This window comes from Salvelinus fontinalis, chromosome 18 (genome assembly GCF_029448725.1).
Source record: "Salvelinus fontinalis isolate EN_2023a chromosome 18, ASM2944872v1, whole genome shotgun sequence".
Taxonomy (NCBI): domain Eukaryota; kingdom Metazoa; phylum Chordata; class Actinopteri; order Salmoniformes; family Salmonidae; genus Salvelinus; species Salvelinus fontinalis.
In genome coordinates this window covers 50,763,456-50,780,884 of record NC_074682.1, presented here as the reverse complement: position 1 = coordinate 50,780,884, position 17,429 = coordinate 50,763,456, and the positions used below count along the sequence as shown (strand labels likewise).

General features: G+C 42.0%; 1 protein-coding gene across 4 annotated transcripts; it reads right to left on the bottom strand.

Moving 5' to 3' along the window:
* Positions 1-160: 160 nt before the first annotated feature.
* ncoa5 (nuclear receptor coactivator 5) lies at positions 161-14,413 on the bottom strand. 4 transcript variants are annotated; one of them, XM_055869776.1, is made up of 11 exons: positions 14,291-14,413; positions 10,131-10,421; positions 9,615-9,722; positions 7,851-7,917; positions 6,015-6,287; positions 5,812-5,921; positions 5,157-5,286; positions 4,623-4,825; positions 1,889-2,093; positions 1,487-1,572; positions 161-1,348 (listed from the first exon to the last, which is right to left on the bottom strand). In XM_055869776.1, exons 2-11 carry the CDS (start codon positions 10,300-10,302, stop codon positions 615-617), a joined length of 2,088 nt encoding a protein of 695 aa, XP_055725751.1. In that variant the 5' UTR covers positions 10,303-10,421; positions 14,291-14,413; the 3' UTR covers positions 161-614. The 4 variants fall into 4 exon arrangements, with proteins under 4 accessions (XP_055725751.1, XP_055725752.1, XP_055725753.1 ...); XM_055869777.1 differs by having other exon boundaries at positions 5,818-5,921; positions 14,291-14,412; XM_055869778.1 differs by lacking the exons at positions 9,615-9,722; positions 10,131-10,421.
* Between the last annotated feature and the right edge of the window lie 3,016 nt (positions 14,414-17,429).

The window sequence follows — 17,429 nt, the reverse complement described above, 5'->3', positions numbered from 1 at the left end:
AAGGGAACGTTCCCACATACACAGAGATTCCATTCGCGCTGCATGTCAGCTCACTCGGAAATTGTCTTTAAAAGCTACATAAGCATACAACACGCTATCTGATTGAATCCCGGCCTTGATGTTTGAAACTACTCAAGGAGTACGCAATAACCACACAATGTCACATTCAAAAATTGTTTATTTCAGGAGCACTGCTAGTACAATCACACAGGAAGTTGTATAAAAGTTTTGCTGTGTAGAACTAGCCCACACCGACACCAGATCTAGCCATCAAACATTGTGGTTGAGCCGAGAACAACAAGTTCAGCACAATCCTGAATATCTTCGGACATGCAATTAACTTTTTACAACAAATCACACTAACCAGAAAATGGAGAGACTGGTTACAACCGAAAATGTCTGACTTTCAAATAGTCTTACCAAATAACCGAGGTCTGTCATTACAATACCTAGGGTAAAAAAGGGTCCTCTAAAAGCATTTACAAATGCAAAAAAAAAAGAAGAAACAGAAAATATCAGTCTACATCTACACATTTCAACTGTGGTAAATTAATTTAACAAAAGCTGCTTTGCAGACTCGGGGGTTGGGTGTGGTCACATTATGAGGGGAATCATCAGTAATGGCGAGGGTACATTGCCATGGGCGGAGGCTGACCCATGCCTTGGCCCATGCCCTGGCCCATGCCCTGGCCCATGCCCTGGCCCATGCCCTGGCCCATGCCCTGGCCCATGCCCTGGCCCATGCCCTGGCCCATGCCATGACTTGGTCTGGGGGATGCCGAATTCCCAGCATTTACCAGGTGGTTGAGAGAGGGTCCGCTTTGAATGAGCGTGTCAAGGGCTTTCTGGACGCTGGGGTTGTCGAAGTTGATGCCCGCTCCCCCTGAGACAGGAGGTCTCTGCCCCCCCTGAGGGGCAGCCATGCGGCCTGTGGGTGACCCATAGCCTTGGTGGATGCCGAGGGGCACCGGGCCTGGGCGCATGGGAGGCCGGGCACCCATCATGTTGGGGACTTGGGAAGGTGTGGGGACCATTTTGGGGACAGGAGAGGCTGAGGACATGGGGAGGCCTGTGGACTGGATGCCCATGGTGGAACCGTAGGACTGGGGGACCATGGCGGTGCTGGCAGCGGAGGCCGATGCCCCAGCACCGCTGTTGAACAGGCTGAGGATCTTAGCCTGCAGCTCCTGCTGGTTGTTAGAGGTGGCATTGGGGGCCGGCGGCATGCTCATGTGGGTAGAGTGGGCACTGTGTGGGGGTGGTGCGTGACCGGGATGGACTGCAGGGGGCATCGTCTGGGCCTGGAGAGGAGGCTCGTGGGTGGCCGCCGTCGCCGGGGGATGTGCTGCTGCAGAGGAAGAAAACAGTCAGTGTTCTTCTGTTATGAGTTAAATTCTGTAAACTACAGTAAATGGGGCAAAACCCAGCATTGGCTTAGGGGACCTCTTTCAAGCCCAACTTGAGGGCAAAGTTGAGAAAGCCTTACCTGCAAGTGGGTCGGCTCTTACGATGCGTTCCCTCTTGACCCTCAAATACTCTATAAGACTATCCAGCTCCTCTGGAGTCAGGAACCTAGGACGTCAAAGACAGAAGACGCACTTCATGTCAGACACACGAACAGCCAAAGATCACTATGACACACAATCCCAACTGCACCATTCCGAGCCTCTCTCCTCATACCGGTTTGGGTGGGAATTTACAAAGAGCATTGTCATGTGTAACATCAGCACAATGATAAGCAATGAGACAGTCTACAAGAGAGAGATGAAGGGAGACCAGTGGGAGAAAACGAGACGGATTAAAGTGAAATGGAAAGAGAACGGGCTGTTAAGACAGTATAATATACAGTATTGAAATAAGGAGTGTGTGTGTAAGCAGAATGACTGACCTGCCCTCAGACAGCAGAGTGATGGCAGGAAGCAGGGTGACCGGGTGGCCCTCCCTCTCATGCTCCCTCATCAGCACATCGTCAGCCATCTTGGCAGCCTTCTGAGCGATCTCCTCACGCTCCTTCTCACGATGTTCCACCTTGAAGGAGTCATAGTTGTGGCCCACCAGGACCATGGCATCCTCCATGGGCATGTTGCGATGCTCTAGGAGTTTACATTTTTTTTTTGAAGGCAAAGAAAATAAATGAGTAATTTAAAATGTAGGATACAGGCCTAAGACATGGCTGGGCTGTGACTACTACTAAGTGTAAAGTAGTTTTTAGATCAGCCTTCGCTCATCTAGTTTGCATGGACTTCTTGTCAATAGACTGTCAAAGAATTTTGGGCTCTTGGTTATTAAATACTTCATCGGCGCAATTGGGGTACTGAAATCGTCCACATTTCTTTCAAGTGTATATTAGCTAGTTACATCTGGGCATGTTTTTAGAGTACGAGTCATTCACTGCTAGCTATTTTACCTTCCTGTGAAGTGACTGTAATAACTGCTAGCGATGAATGACTGTAACAAACATGAGTCTGATCAGCAAGTGGTTGTCTGCATTCAACTGTTTTAGCATTTTGACTTCCTGCTTTTGCTCAATTTCCCTTCACGGCAAAAGTTTATTGGACATCACAGTAACTGTGTGGGATTTGACAAAAGGTCAATTGATTCGGATGATAAAAGCAGTTTGTAACGTCTTTGTGATTACAGGCAATTTCACAAGGTATGTTTAGATATATATGTATGTGTGTGTATATATATATATATATATATATATATATCTAAACATACATATAGACATACATACATACATACACTGCTCAAAAAAATAAAGGGAACACTAAAATAACACATCCTAGATCTGAATGAATGAGATCTTCTTATTAAATACTTTTTTCTTTACATAGTTGAATGTGCTGACAACAAAATCACACAAAAATGATCAATGGAAATCAAATTTATCAACCCATCGAGGTCTGGATTTGGAGTCACACTCAAAATTAAAGTGGAAAACCACACTACAGGCTGATCCAACTTTGATGTAATGTCCTTAAAACAAGTCAAAATGAGGCTCAGTAGTGTGTGTGGCCTCCACGTGCCTGTATGACCTCCCTACAACACCTGGGCATGCTCCTGATGAGGTGGCGGATGGTCTCCTGAGGGATCTCCTCCCAGGCCTGGACTAAAACATCCGCCAACTCCTGGACAGTCTGTGGTGCAACGTGGCGTTGGTGGATGGAGCGAAACATGATGTCCCAGATGTGCTCAATTGGATTCAGGTCTGGGGAAAGGGCGGGCCAGTCCATAGCATCAATGCCTTCCTCTTGCAGGAACTGCTGACACACTCCAGCCACATGAGGTCTAGCATTGTCTTGCATTAGGAGGAACCCAGGGCCAACCGCACCAGCATATGGTCTCACAAGGGGTCTGAGGATCTCATCTCGGTACCTAATGGCAGTCAGGCTACCTCTGGCGAGCCCATGGAGGGCTGTGCGGCCCCCCAAAAAAATGCCACCCCACACCATGACTGACCCATCGCCAAACCGGTCATGCTGGAGGATGTTGCAGGCAGCAGAACGTTCTCCACGGCGTCTCCAGACTGTCACATGTGCTCAGTGTGAACCTGCTTTCATCTGTGAAGAGCACAGGGCGCCAATGGCAAATTTGCCAATCTTGGTGTTCTCTGGCAAATGCCGAACGTCCTGCGCGGTGTTGGGCTGTAAGCACAACCCCCACCTGTGGACGTCGGGCCCTCATGGAGTCTGTTTCTGACCGTTTGAGCAGACACATGCACATTTGTGGCCTGCTGGAGGTCATTTTGCAGGGCGCTGGCAGTGCACCTCCTTGCACAAAGGCGGAGGTAGCGGTCCTGCTGCTGGGTTGTTGCCCTCCTACGGCCTCCTCCACATCTCCTGATGTACTGGCCTGTCTCCTGGTAGCGCCTCCATGCTCTGGACACTACGCTGACAGACACAGCAAACCTTTTTGCCACAGCTCACATTAATGTGCCATCCTGGATGAGCTGCACTACCTGAGCCACTTGTGTGGGTTGTAGACTCCGTCTCATGCTACCACTAGAGTGAAAGCACCGCCAGCATTCAAAAGTGACCAAAACATCAGCCAGGAAGCATAGGAACTGAGAAGTGGTCTGTGGTCACCACCTGCAGAACCACTCCTTTATTGGGGGTGTCTTGCTAATTGCCTATAATTTCCACCTGTTGTCTATTCCATTTGCACAACAGCATGTGAAATTTATTGTCAATCAGTGTTGCTTCCTAAGTGGACAGTTTGATTTCACAGAAGTGTGATTGACTTGGAGTTACATTGTGTTGTTTAAGTGTTCCCTTTATTTTTTTGAGCAGTGTGTATATATATATATATATGACAAAAGACCAAAAGTACCATACTGTTGCCCCTGTTCTTTCGACAGAACACTTACCTACGACATTAGAAAAACAACCCTGGGTTTCAGCTTTAACTTAATTACTGCCTCAACACTAGGCAATCAGGTAGGTACATGAGTTTGACCAAGTGTCAAGAAGAATGCATCTTAAACAAGTACATTTTACATTCCTTCAAAGCTTAAGTTGAGCACTGAACAAAAAATGTCCACCTGTCATTCCCCCCCAAAGCAGGATTAAGACGCTGCACTGATTCCAGTCAGTCCCGGCAGCAGAAACCAGAAGTCTTACCTTGGGGTGTGCCGAAGAGGATGTTGACTGTGCAGGAGCGGTGCACCTGGTGCTGCTGAGTGATGATTATGGCGAAAGGGGTGCGCGCCCGGCTCACGTCCTCCAGCGCCTGGGTCAGGGACACCTCCGTGTTGAGGAAGATGAGGTCCACCACCATACCCAGGTCACGCACCTTCCGCCCCACCGTCTCCGCATACTCCCTACTGCAAGGACAAAGTGGATATTACAGGAAACACGCCACATGCTTATCCACTCATGTTTACAATAAGATGGCTACAATCAATTTGCGAAGAAGATTACTATGGAAGGTCTTGTGTGACAATTAGGCTGTATGCCAAGGGTACACAACTTATTTGTCAAAAGGGCTGGTGTCAGATATTGACTCCACCCCCCCCCCTTTTTTTTTTACAAAGACGACCACATTAAAATTGGCATCTGGCCCGCCCTGCTGCATGCATAATCTTTAAACAAATACACAGACTCAATTCACACTTAATCTGAGGGGTAATGTGGAGGATTTAATCATGGACTTACTTTTGTGCCTTGTTGACGACAATGACTGAGCAGTCAACTGGACGCTCCCGGTCATACTGTCTCTGGACCTCCTCATAGTACTGACGGTAGAGCTCGTTACGCCGCCGCTCCTCTACCCGCACACGGTCATCTGAAAAAGACCAGTCTTTACATTATCTTACCACCGACAGTTCAATTTGTATACAAGTTAAAGGGATAGTTCAATCAGAAAGTATCTATTAGTATTTATTTCATTTCAATCGTCTGCTGTTAAAAGGAAAGTTTTGAGATTATAGCAGAAAAGCAATTTTCTACTTACCCAGTCAGATGAACTCATGGATACCACTTTTATGTCTGCATGCAGTTTGAAGTAAGTTGAATGTAGTTTCTGGGACGAGTTGATGAAATCAGCTATCTGATCCCATTGACTTCCAGTGATTGTTAGCAATCACTCCAGAAACTACATTCAACTTAATTCAAACTGCATGCAGACATAAAAGTGGTATCCGTCAGTTCATCTGACTCTGGGTAAGTAGAAAACAGGCTTAAATTGTCCAAATCGCAAACTATCCCATTAATACCATAAAAGTGTGCCAGTCAGCAGTCAAGACGGAACACTTAGTAACAAGCAAAAACTAATGCCGGTTGTATGCATTTAAGAGTATTGATTTACTACCTTTACCTTCAGGTTCTCGTCGGCCGTTCCATGGATCCCTGTACGGGTCCTCCTTCTTGCGGTGGTGCTCATCTGCGCCACCACGGTAATATCGATCATAACCCTCCTCTCTGTAATACACAAGTGAGCAATCGTTGGTTAAAAGTCACTTGGAATAGGGCAGAGAATGTTCCTTCAGGATGGCCCTTTGCCAGACCGGTCACCTGAATGTGGGGTCTCTAGGGTCTCCGCGAGGTTCACCGCGAGGGTCTCCACGAGGTTCACCCCTGAGATCCTTGTCCCTGCCCTCGGATGTGCGGTAGCGGTCAAAGTTGGGGTCTCGCGGTTCGTGATGGTCACGAGGGTGCCGAGGCTCACGGCCAGGCTCCCGTGAGTGCTCTCGGCTACCCCGGTGTGCACGAGAGTCGCGCCCGTGCATAGGCGAGCGAGAGCGAGGACGGGGCTCCCTGCCTTCTCCATAACCTCCATATGGATCCCTGGAAGAACAAACAAAGCCTTAGTGAAAAATGTTGGATGATTGGGTTACTTTAACATAATGGTTTGGTTTTAATGTCAACATTAGAATCAAATGAAATTTGTTAATTATTTAGAACGCACACAATAAAGCAGTGAAGGCGCTCCTCTCAAGGACTCCACGAATTAACGCATAATTTCCCCTTGACATTGGGGCAAGTGTGATTCCACGACGGAAAAAAAATGTGAACCCCCCCCCACCTAACATTTATCACAATGACCTGATGGCCGGTGATGCTCAAATGCTAACAATTCCAAGTCACAGCAGAAACGTCTTTCCACTGAAATTGTCCTTCCCATTAACATAAGTCTTCGCAAAAACTTCCAGGGAGTTCACAATCATATTTAAACGCAATGAAAACCTTAAATTAAAAATACCTGACATCGGGTTTGCTCGAATTTGAGAAGTGATATATCACATGAAAACGTACACATGCTCCATATTAAAATGTGTTTTTGATTAAAGGGTCGTGTTTTCGTAGGTAAAAAATTAATTTATAGAAATGCATTACTACTCGAGTATCAAGCATTCTCAAGAGTGCCTACCAAGCAAATCGCCAATGAAATCAGCGTACGCAAAACACAACAGGAAACACTTGAGACAAAAAAAATTACCACACATTAAAATATTCTTTATTGTCTATACAGATTTTTGTTAGCTGACAACTGTCACCTACTTTCAAATGTTTTTTGAAAACGGGCTAACTAGATTGAAATAAAAGTACTCAAACAGAATATAACTGATCACAGAAATATTTTGATATTGTCGATGTCGATATTGCGTATCAAAGTCAACCGTTTTCCAATTATGAACATTGATTAACTATGCAGAAGCAGACATGACAACTAAAATCAGTCTTATCTAGACCTCAGGCGTTGCCAGAATCGTCCCACAGCGAAATTACATGGTGGTTGGGGGCGGTATTAGTCTAGAACAACATGTATCTGTTGGCCATTTTTAAGCAGAATTTTATAAAGCCAAAATCGTTGTGCTCAAAACATAATTCAGCTTGTCAAAGTATTGAGACCGATTGTTTCCCATCGCAGACAATAATCGATAATTAAGTTTACTTTATTGCCATGCTGCTGACAACACAGCCGAGCCGATCACAAGGGTGAGGCATGGCGTAGCATTTGTTTAACCGTCCGGTGAAGCAAGATGGCGCCGCATGTACCGGTGATATTTTATGCTGAAGAGCTTTTAAGCAACTTCCTTTGAAACGAACGGGATGCCATTTTTATTGTTTTGTCTAGTTAAATATGGCTTAATCAGAACAGGGAAATTGTGAAAACAAACATCTTTAGAAGACAAAGGACACAGAACTAAATTCAGAATGTTGTTTTATTTCATGATTTTCTTTGTGTGTGTGTGACGTGAAATATGTTACCGCTAACTGAACACAACGCCGAGAAACTCTTAACGAGCTGTTTTTGCCAATGTGCTTCGGGGCAAATGACATGAAACATATTTTACCAGAGCAGCTGAAACGTTGGTACTTCTTCATACCCCATTAGCGTTACTTTACCTTCTTGGAGGGCTCGGCCGGGATTGAGCTTTATTCTGTCGTTGTCGCTCCGCTGCCATATTTATAGCTGAAAATAAACCAATCAAAAACGTTCAACATGACATTTACAGATATTAACTCAATGAAGCGAAAGGTTTTAAGTGCCATGAAATGTAACCCCGCCGCTCACTTTCCCGATCCATAAATTGAGTTCCAGATTTCCAAGCATGAAAATCCAAATTGATTGTTCCAAAAAAATATATAATAATAATAATTGGACGAGAGGGCGAAAATGTTCCAGGTTCCAAGTTGTCTTTACATGGCTTCCCTTGTTATATTGCATGAAAAGTTTGATGGGTAATTTTTGAAGAGGATGATTTCCATTTTAGTTGAGAATGAGAATCATCTGGGATGCTTTGACTCAGCTACTAAAATAAAATCAAGTTGAGATGAAGCGTTCAAAGGAAAATCTAACTTATGTCAATGAGAACATTAACACTACACTGATGACACATAAAGCCGAACACGTTAATCTTCCACTCTTAAGAAGCATTGTGTGTGCGTTCTGAAGTCTGTTCAAATTTGCAATATTTCTTCCAATTGTTCAAAGACAATTAAGTGTATCCTTCGGTAGTCAAAAGACATGGTAGCAATTTCAAGTTTTAAATCATTTATTTTAAAATGTAATGTATACAACAAAACTGTTCTTGGTTGGAGCAGACTAATTTTTCAAAATGACATTGTATATTGCCCCACTTGCTAAACATTCATAGTTATTCACAAAACTACAGTTTTATAACTTAAGTAAAGCTGCTAAATTGTAGTCTGGGGCTTCTGCTGGGAATACATTGAGCAATTTAAAATCCTAATATCTAAATAAGCCACTGAATGTTATTACAGCGATTCAATCTTGACCTAACACTTTCAGAAGAGGATACATACTGTGTGGTGGAAGACCCCACACTGCACAATAGGCCTACTGTTTAACTATGTTTAATCTCTAGTGGACAAACTACATAAACGGTACCGTAGATCTGTCATGATACAACGGGATGCATGACAAATCAAACAGGCATTAGTTCTGGTGACTTGGTCAAATCATGATTTTGTAGGAGTTAGCATCTTTAAAATTTCAGAAGGGGGCGGGGCATTTGGCCCATAGATTTGCGAAGAGAGGGTGGAGCTCATCGTTACAGTTCCAATCTCTTCGCTTAAACACATATGGACCCAGAACATACAAATCAAGCATCTGACCAATTACGCAAGACTTTAGCTATGGGTTAACTGAGAATACTGTAATATTAAACTGATATATGCTATGTGATTTCAAAGAAATGGGAAAACCCCTTATTATAGCAAATATTGAGAGTGCTGGACAAACAGAAAAGGATTAAATTGGAGAACTTGGTAGGCTGTTGTCTCCTACTGCACAAGTCTTCGTAGCTGACCAGGTCATCCGCTCATCATGCATTTCTATGGGCTAGTGCAGTATTTTGGGGGGAATTTGAACACATTACCTGTCACACTGCACGAGCAATGACAGGGAAAACATCCAAGGGTTCTAGTGTTGTCGGGAGTACGTAGGAGCAGTTAAGACGTTGTTCTCGCCGCCGACCTAAAGATTTCACTCTGATCTTATCAAATGATCTGGGATGAGTTAATCATTCTAATATCGTACAGCGTATTCTCGGCATTACAGTGACAGGAACACCATGACAAAATTGCTCCCCTTCAGTAATTAAGACTGTTAGGTGGACAGTCACATCTAATACAGTGAACTCTTACCTATTTTATAACCTTTATAAGGGCGACCATTTTGTCCCGCCTTTGCAGCCTCTGCATCCTCAACACGTTCAAACTGCACAAATCCGTACCCTTGGAACATGGACAAGGCTGGAAAAAGGAACATTTTTGTTGTTTTGATTTCATATAAAGGAAACAAGGGCCAGGTTTAAAACTTATGATTTCCTCTCTAAGGGTAGTTTAATTGATATTATACAAAAGTTATGCATTGAAATAGAAATGTACAATGTTCAGAATTTGGTTCAAGGTTACAAAACTTTATCCCAAAAATGTTGTGATTCTTTAAGATGAATCTACATTTGAATTGATCACAGCTTTATCTTGGGCAAGTTTAATATTAGGCTACTGCATTGTAACCAAAAACAATACAATCGTAATTAGGCTAGATAAGAGTTACATTTAAAAAATGATGACTCCTTAAATTCAATAAGACGAATGATGCTCAAAAATTGAGGATGAAATGTGTATTCCTTCCTAGTAGGTAGCCTAAGTACTAACCATGAATCTTCCCGTAGGGACTGAACAGTTCCTCCATGTCCTTCCTGTCCATCAGTGATGTCGGTAAATTCCCCACAAAAATCCTCCTCTCCATATCGCGGGGATTTTGGCTGTTGGTGCATGAGCGAACAGGGATGGATGGCGATCCACTGCGGCTTCTTCTGTGAGACATGGCGCTACTCGGCTAGATCCCAACCTTAGTGATTCTTTTCTTTGGCGTAAATTTTTTGGGGTACTGTTCAATTTCCTCTTTTTTTTTTGCGCGTGTGCTCAAAAGTTGTGTCCAAGGTCCTAAAAATGTCAGCGTGGTAAAGAAAAAGAGAAGAGAAATCCCATGGATCAAATGTTTCAGCACAGCAGAGCCCCAAATAGTTACGCCTAGGTTGCACTCTAAGGAAGAGAAAACAAATTCCTACGAAATTCAACAAAATTAGGACATGACAGTCATTCAATGCCCTCTTTGTTGCGTTTGGTTATTATGATCACAACTGTTACTTTGAGAAGCTCTGATGATATAAACTGTTGAATAAATGAAGGGTGAATCATATCATATTTTAGGTTAGTCTTCTTTGAATGCAAAGAAGTTGCCAGTCTTTCAGAATGATTATTCGGATAATTAAGTGTAAGTTCTGTATATCCGCTGAAAGACATTCATCCACTTGAAATACAATGACAACAGGCTGTAAATCAAAACAGCTGATTCCTTTACAGAAAAGTTTGGGCAGACAAGGCCGTCCTGTAGTCAGTTTTTTTGTTCTTAGGAATGAAATGTCACCATCTGCAAATGTTTGATTAAGATTCAGAACAGTCAATATGTTATAGCTAGGCCATAGCATCTACAATAGCAAAATTCCCTACAGGGATTTAAAAGCATAGGCCTAGACTGGAGGGAGTTTCCACCAGATTGGGGGTTGACACAGCTAGGAAAGGTTACCGTAAAGTGTTTTCTGGCGTTGTTAAAAGGGCTAAAAACTAGGGCTTGTACACCCTTTGTAAGCAATGTGTGTGTTGGCAAGTCATGATTGGGCTCTTCCTAGCATTTTTCAGTCCTAGCAACCCTAGGTTACACCTGTACTCGTATTCCTCCAGAACAACTGGTTAATATTTCAGCCAAATAATTCCCTGTATTTCTTTCATGTAGGCCACCTCATTTATATCTACTGGTCCTCCATTACCGCTACTGTTTATTACACAGAAATTGAGTGGTATAATTAGCTACACTTAGCCAAAATATTTACAGGTCAGAGTGAAAGTACACACATACGTGTAACTGGAGGCAATGGATATACCTTCCTCCCGGCGTAGCCATCTGGCTTAATGCATATGCCTTCTAGCTAGATAACTAACGTTTGTTAGCAGGCAAATTAACTTCTAAACTTCAACCATCCTTAGTGTCATATGATGTTATTGCTTGCTAGCTAGCTAACAAAAGATCAAAACATTTACATTGGCAAATTGCTGCTTTTAGCAACGCTGGTGCAATTACACACTTGGCGTTGCAAAAACACACAACATTTCAAACTTACTCTGCCTGTGGTTGGTCCTTATAAAAGGGGGGGGGGGGGGTTAGACAAAATAGGTAAAGGAATGTATTATTCAACAGACTCAAATGTGGGTCTGTGGTAGACCCACTTCCACTCGGCTTACCACATGTCAAAATAAAAGTCCAGCGTGTGCTTAATATGTGCGGGGAAAAAAGGAATAACTTGTGGGGGACCAACTTGAAATGTAATTGTATTTAACTTCTGGCATCCCGTGGACTGCTCAGTTTTTTGCAGCCCAACTTTAGTGTGTAAATACACCAGCACTGCTAAAGCAGCTAATAGACCTCGCCGGCTTGTAGTCCTTAAAACCCGAAATTAGTTACCTCTGGTTCATTCAGCCATTCCTATGGGCGAAACGAATGTTGTTTTGGCATAAACGCCAAAAATAAGGTCAGAGGTTAAAACAGGCTTAGGAGATCTTCTACGTTTTGTTCTATGAGATAATCAGTCTGTTACCATGAACTTGATTACATATATGCATCAAAATAGGGCGAGGTAATTTTTTTTACCATCTACACCGGTATAGATGCACAGACCGATTTGCGTTTTTTACTTTACCTTCTATAGCGGTATTTCAATGTTTGGTTTGTTAAATGTGATAAGCCACTCCGTTTATAGTTTACGCTACTTGAGTCAAATCTCTTCCTCGCTCACCAAGTCTCGCCCCGTCACTCAAGGAGCGCAGTTGTTGCTCGACAACAAGATCATTTGCCGACGTTCACTCTTCAGTCTGCATGGTCAATGAAGCAGATGCATCAATATGTTGATGACAATGATGCCGCGTTCCACTTTGCTTCTTAATATAAATCCACAAGCGTTCTATAATTACACTATCAGTTTGTGTATCTTACAGTCTGCAAACTGCTAGTTTATATTTTCTTAGCAAGTTGTGGCTAAAATAGATTGTTTGCCGCTAATGCTAACATAGCTAGCTAAGACATCCCGATACCAGTGATTATGTAAGCCTAAATCAGCATGTTTGTGAAACAGTACCTTCTAAATCAGAGACGTATAGGCGAAGCACGAATGCTAGCTACATGAAGTATGAGAAAACATTTAATGTAGCCAAAGATTTTAGGGTCCCACTCCCCTGGGAAATACTGACCAACACTTTTGTTCCTACCCTGTCACAATAATGACTCCATAGAGATCCTTTTAGTATTCTGTTCCTAATTCTATCATCAAAACCACCCTGGCTTTCTAATTCGTTGTCATGTCAAACATTGTATTCAAAGTATCCACTAGTATATTTAAAATTAGAATAACCATTCTATTTCCATGAATCGAACAGTTCACCCAAGTTTTTTGATCTAAACCGCAAGCCAAATCGCAACATTTGTTTAAAAATAAAGCCTAGACTTTTTTTTGCCAATATCATGTAGCCCTATATGGCAGTGTGGAAATTACAAACTTTGGTTGAGGTTTGATTGAACAGTATAAAGAATCAGAATGGAGAAAGCCACCATGAAATTACATAAAATGTACAGTATGTGTTGCTACCAATGATTTATATAAACCCTGGATTGCTGATCCATAATGGCACTCGTTAGAAATGCAGCTGCCCATAGGAATGAATGGAATTGTAAAGTATTTTATTTAAAATGTTTAAAGGGCAAAAGTATGTTGTTTTAGTGGGGACAGTTAGATTAGTACCATCAAAAAATATATACTCGAAGGAAATGTTTCATGTTTAGGTCACATATTTAAAAGTATGCATTAAAGATGTCCAATAGAATAAACGTGGCAAAAAAAATGGGACTTTAGAAAATACAATTTCTGAAGCTTACAAAATATTTTTTGCAACGGTGGGAGAGCGCCAAGATGGATGCGTGGTGGCTTTCAAACAACTCCCCGTCAGTCATCTAGTGTGTGTGTGTGTATTTATTTATGTATGTACATATATAAATCATTGGTTGCCATCCTACGGTCATGCACAACTCAAAGCAAATTATAAAACTTATTCCAAAATATAAAATACGAAAAATATCGTGATATATTTGGGCCGCTCAGCACTTCAAAATTCACACCTTAAATGATAACGATTATATCATCGAATAAAACGTTAGACATGTATTAAGCCTGTGTTTATCCAAAAACCATCCAAAACCCACTTAGCTTTTGACCAACGAGCCATGGCGGAGTTAGTGCTTACAAAAAGACGCCATTAATATTGCTCTCTGTTGGCGGGAGGCTACAGCAAGCTTGTCGTCATGCCCTGACTGGCTAATGCTGGATAACGACAGCTAACTTTATAAACGTTAGCGAGCTAACACTGAACACTGAACCCAAAGCAGGTTTCGCTAACTCATTAGCTAAAGTAGTAATGTTAACTAACTAGTTCCGCGTTAACTACCCTACCTCGACTGACGTTAGCTAGCGTTACTTTACAGCGCTTGAATGAATGACGGCGGGCGTAGGCCTAGCTAGCTACATATCATGGCCCACTAATAATCCAAGAAGATGCTAACACGGGACTAGCGATTGTTCTGCGACGGGACGCCATGTTGGCTAGCTTGGTCAGCTTAGGGCGGTGAGATAACGGTAACTAGCTAACTGGCTGTAGCTAGTCACTAACGAACACGGTGTAGTTTATTATAATCAGCATTGTACTCCTACCTTCAACATTAAGGTTTCCAAAAATCTGCAGTGCTTTGATGTCCTCCAGTAAGTTCTTCTGACCACCCGTAACAGCTTCCCCTTCCTTCTTCGCCACACAATAATGGCCGTCTGACTTCTTCTTGTGTGCTTTTAAAGCAATGGGCTCGTGCCTCGTGTTTGTATTATGTCAATACTGCCATCTGCTGTATAGGAGGTCTTGTTGCAAGGTCAATTTATGTTTTAATGCGTAATAATACAATAAACACCTATCTGAACGCTTCAGTGCTACAATGTTAAACGTCAAACTCCATTATCTTGTAAACTGAGGTTGAACTGATGGACAGTGGACCAGCAGCAGTCAGTATGTAACCTGACACCACAGGAGGTGTTGATGGTACTTGTGTAGGACAAGAAAGAAAACAAGCTCCCTTGTCTTCTCCTGAATCACCCCAGTGTGCCGGTGAAGGGCTGGCAGGCCTCCAAAATAGACTAAATGTGCTTATAACATTTGTTCAGGGTTTGGGAGGGCACTGGGTAAGCCATCCTCACATGAAACATAATAGCCCTGGCCTATGTCTGCGGGACAGAGTTTATTTCACCCCTTGGGGCAATTATATATATTTTTTACATGCCATCCACCATAGCCCTAAATTGTTAATATAGAGAGAAGCACATCATAGACCAGCACTATACCAGCACTATATGTTTTGTGTGAGGATGCGGGATGTTAAGATTTTTTTTCTCCATTTATACTGAACAAAAATATAAACCCATGTTTGATGATGTGAAATAAAATATCCCAGAAATGTTCCACAGACACAAACAGCTAATTTCTCTCAAATGTTGTCCACAAATTTGTTTTCATCCTGTTAGTGAGCATTTCTTCTTTGTCAAGATAATCCATCCACCTGACAGGTGTGCAATATCAAGAAGCTGATTAAAAAGCATGATCATTACACAGGTGCACCTTGTGCTGGGGACAGTAAAGGCCACTCTAAAATGTGCAGTTTTGTCACACAACACAATGCCACAGATGTCTCAAGTTGGGGGGGGGGGGCATGGAATGTCCACCAGAGCTGTTGACTGAATGTTCATTTCTCTACCAAAAGCCACCTCCTACGTAATTTTTGAGAATTTAGCAGTACGTCCAACCGGCCTCACAAACCGCAGACCACGTGCCCAGGGCCTCCACATCCGGCTTTTAATTTGGACAGGAAAGTATAGAAAATTTGATCTGTTAAGGCAGTTAACCCACAAGCGGTTAACCCACTGTTCCTAGGCCGTCACTGTAAATAATAATTTGTTTTTAACTGACTTGCCTAGTTAAATAAAGGTTAAATAAAAGTAATATCCACAGCTGTAATAGGAGACATTATTTTAGAAAATCAAAGGGGAGGAATTTTGAAAAAATAAAAGGTGTACCTTTTACAAGAGAAGTTAAGGAACCCACCACACGTATCTGTAGATCTGTAGCTCATATGGACGGTGAAATATTGAACACTTGTCCTATCACATGAAATATTCATGTAAAATCAGTTAAATAAATAATTGAAATTCTAATGGGTGTACTTTGAAGAGGTGAGAGTTAACTTTTTTTTAAATTGAGTAGGCAAGTCAGTTGAGAACAAATTCTTATTTACAATGACAGCATAGGAACAGTGAGTTAACTGCCTTGTTCAGGTGCAGAAAGACATGTTTTTTACTTATCAGCTTGGGGATTTGATCAAGCAACCTTTACGGTTACTGGCCCAACGCTCTAGCCACTAGGCTACCTGCCATGGTTTTAGATGTATATGACATTTGGACTGGAAGCTATAGAAAATTAGCTCTGTATGTGAACTAACAACTACAACTATAATAGGAAAAATGGGGAGAAAAAAAAGGGGAGGAATTTTGAAAAACTAAATTGCTTTGTTAAGAGGTCAGGTAACACACTGCACTTGTCTGTAGATCTCTAGCACATGTGGATCGGAAGTCTTTCAAAATGATAATTATGACATTAACTATTAATTTTATAATCAGGGAACTTTAAAATGAGAATTCTTATTGGTGTATCATGGATAAGGGACATCAGTGACTTTGCTACAAGTGATTTTTAGCTCGCTAGTCTAGGTCATGCAAGTAGGCTACAGTAGTTTGGGTAGGAGTGAGAAAGATCATAGGTCTATTTATGTTTGTTGAGCTCGTATTATTACATAGAATCCATTAAAAATAAACAAGTTACAATTTTAAAACGTAATTGTTGTGGTAAAAAAATAAAGTAAGTTTAAGATCTGTAGCTCATTTAATTTAGGGAAAAAAATCATTTTTTCTGCTGTAAAAAAAAAGAAGTGATTTTTTACCTTTATTTATTAACTAGGCAAGTCAGTTAAGAACATATTTTTATTTTCAATGACAGCCTAGGAACAGTGGGTTAACTGCGTTGTTCAAGGGCAGAACAACAGATTTTTACCTTGTCAGCTCAGGAGATTCGTTTTTTGCATTCTTCCGGTTATTAGTTCCACGCTCTAACCTGCAGCCCCATGATTGCACATGGTCCCTTAGTTGTCAGTGCATAATATTCCCCCATTGAAATCAATGTAAAGTCACTTTTTTTTTAAACGGAACAGAGAAAAAGTCTGTACCTTGTTCTCTGACATCCTCTGATTCTAGATATATCATCCTAATCATCCTAATCATTCCGTCGAAGCTGTACTGATGAGAAAACTCCAAATATCAAACCAATATCCAAAATGAAAACTTAACTGCGGTTTACCACAGCCACAAAGTCACAAACTCTGCCCATTTCTACAATTTTAAGCCTAACCAATGTCGTGGAAATTCTAATCAATAATGAGGAGAGACAAGGTCAATCACCAATCAGGATATTACTTTATTCAAAGCATATAAATAACATTGATGAATTATTACAATAATGAAGCTGGTCGCCAAACTACCCTTAGATGATTAGTTGAGAGGTCAACGAGCGGATTTGAGCCACAGCATTTTCTAGCAAAGTGCATCCTCCTGAATGTTCATGTCAAACAACAGATGTATGGAATGGGTCACAAGGTGAGACTTTATATATGAGAAAGGAGTATCCCCAGCTAGATAGCCTTTGCCATGAAGACTGTTGTTATTGTAAGGAAACCAGAGTTTATCCCCTAAGACAAGGTTC

Bases quoted from the DNA above. Each gene is read 5' to 3' on its own strand.
- ncoa5 (XM_055869776.1), bottom strand. From the start codon at position 10,302: ATGTCTCACAGAAGAAGCCGCAGTGGATCGCCATCCATCCCTGTTCGC. The intron at 4,826-5,156 runs GTAAGTCCATGA...TTGTCCTTGCAG, and splicing joins GTCGTCAACAAGGCACAAAA to TAGGGAGTATGCGGAGACGG. The intron at 1,349-1,486 runs GTAAGGCTTTCT...CTTCCTCTGCAG, and splicing joins AAGAGCCGACCCACTTGCAG to CAGCACATCCCCCGGCGACG.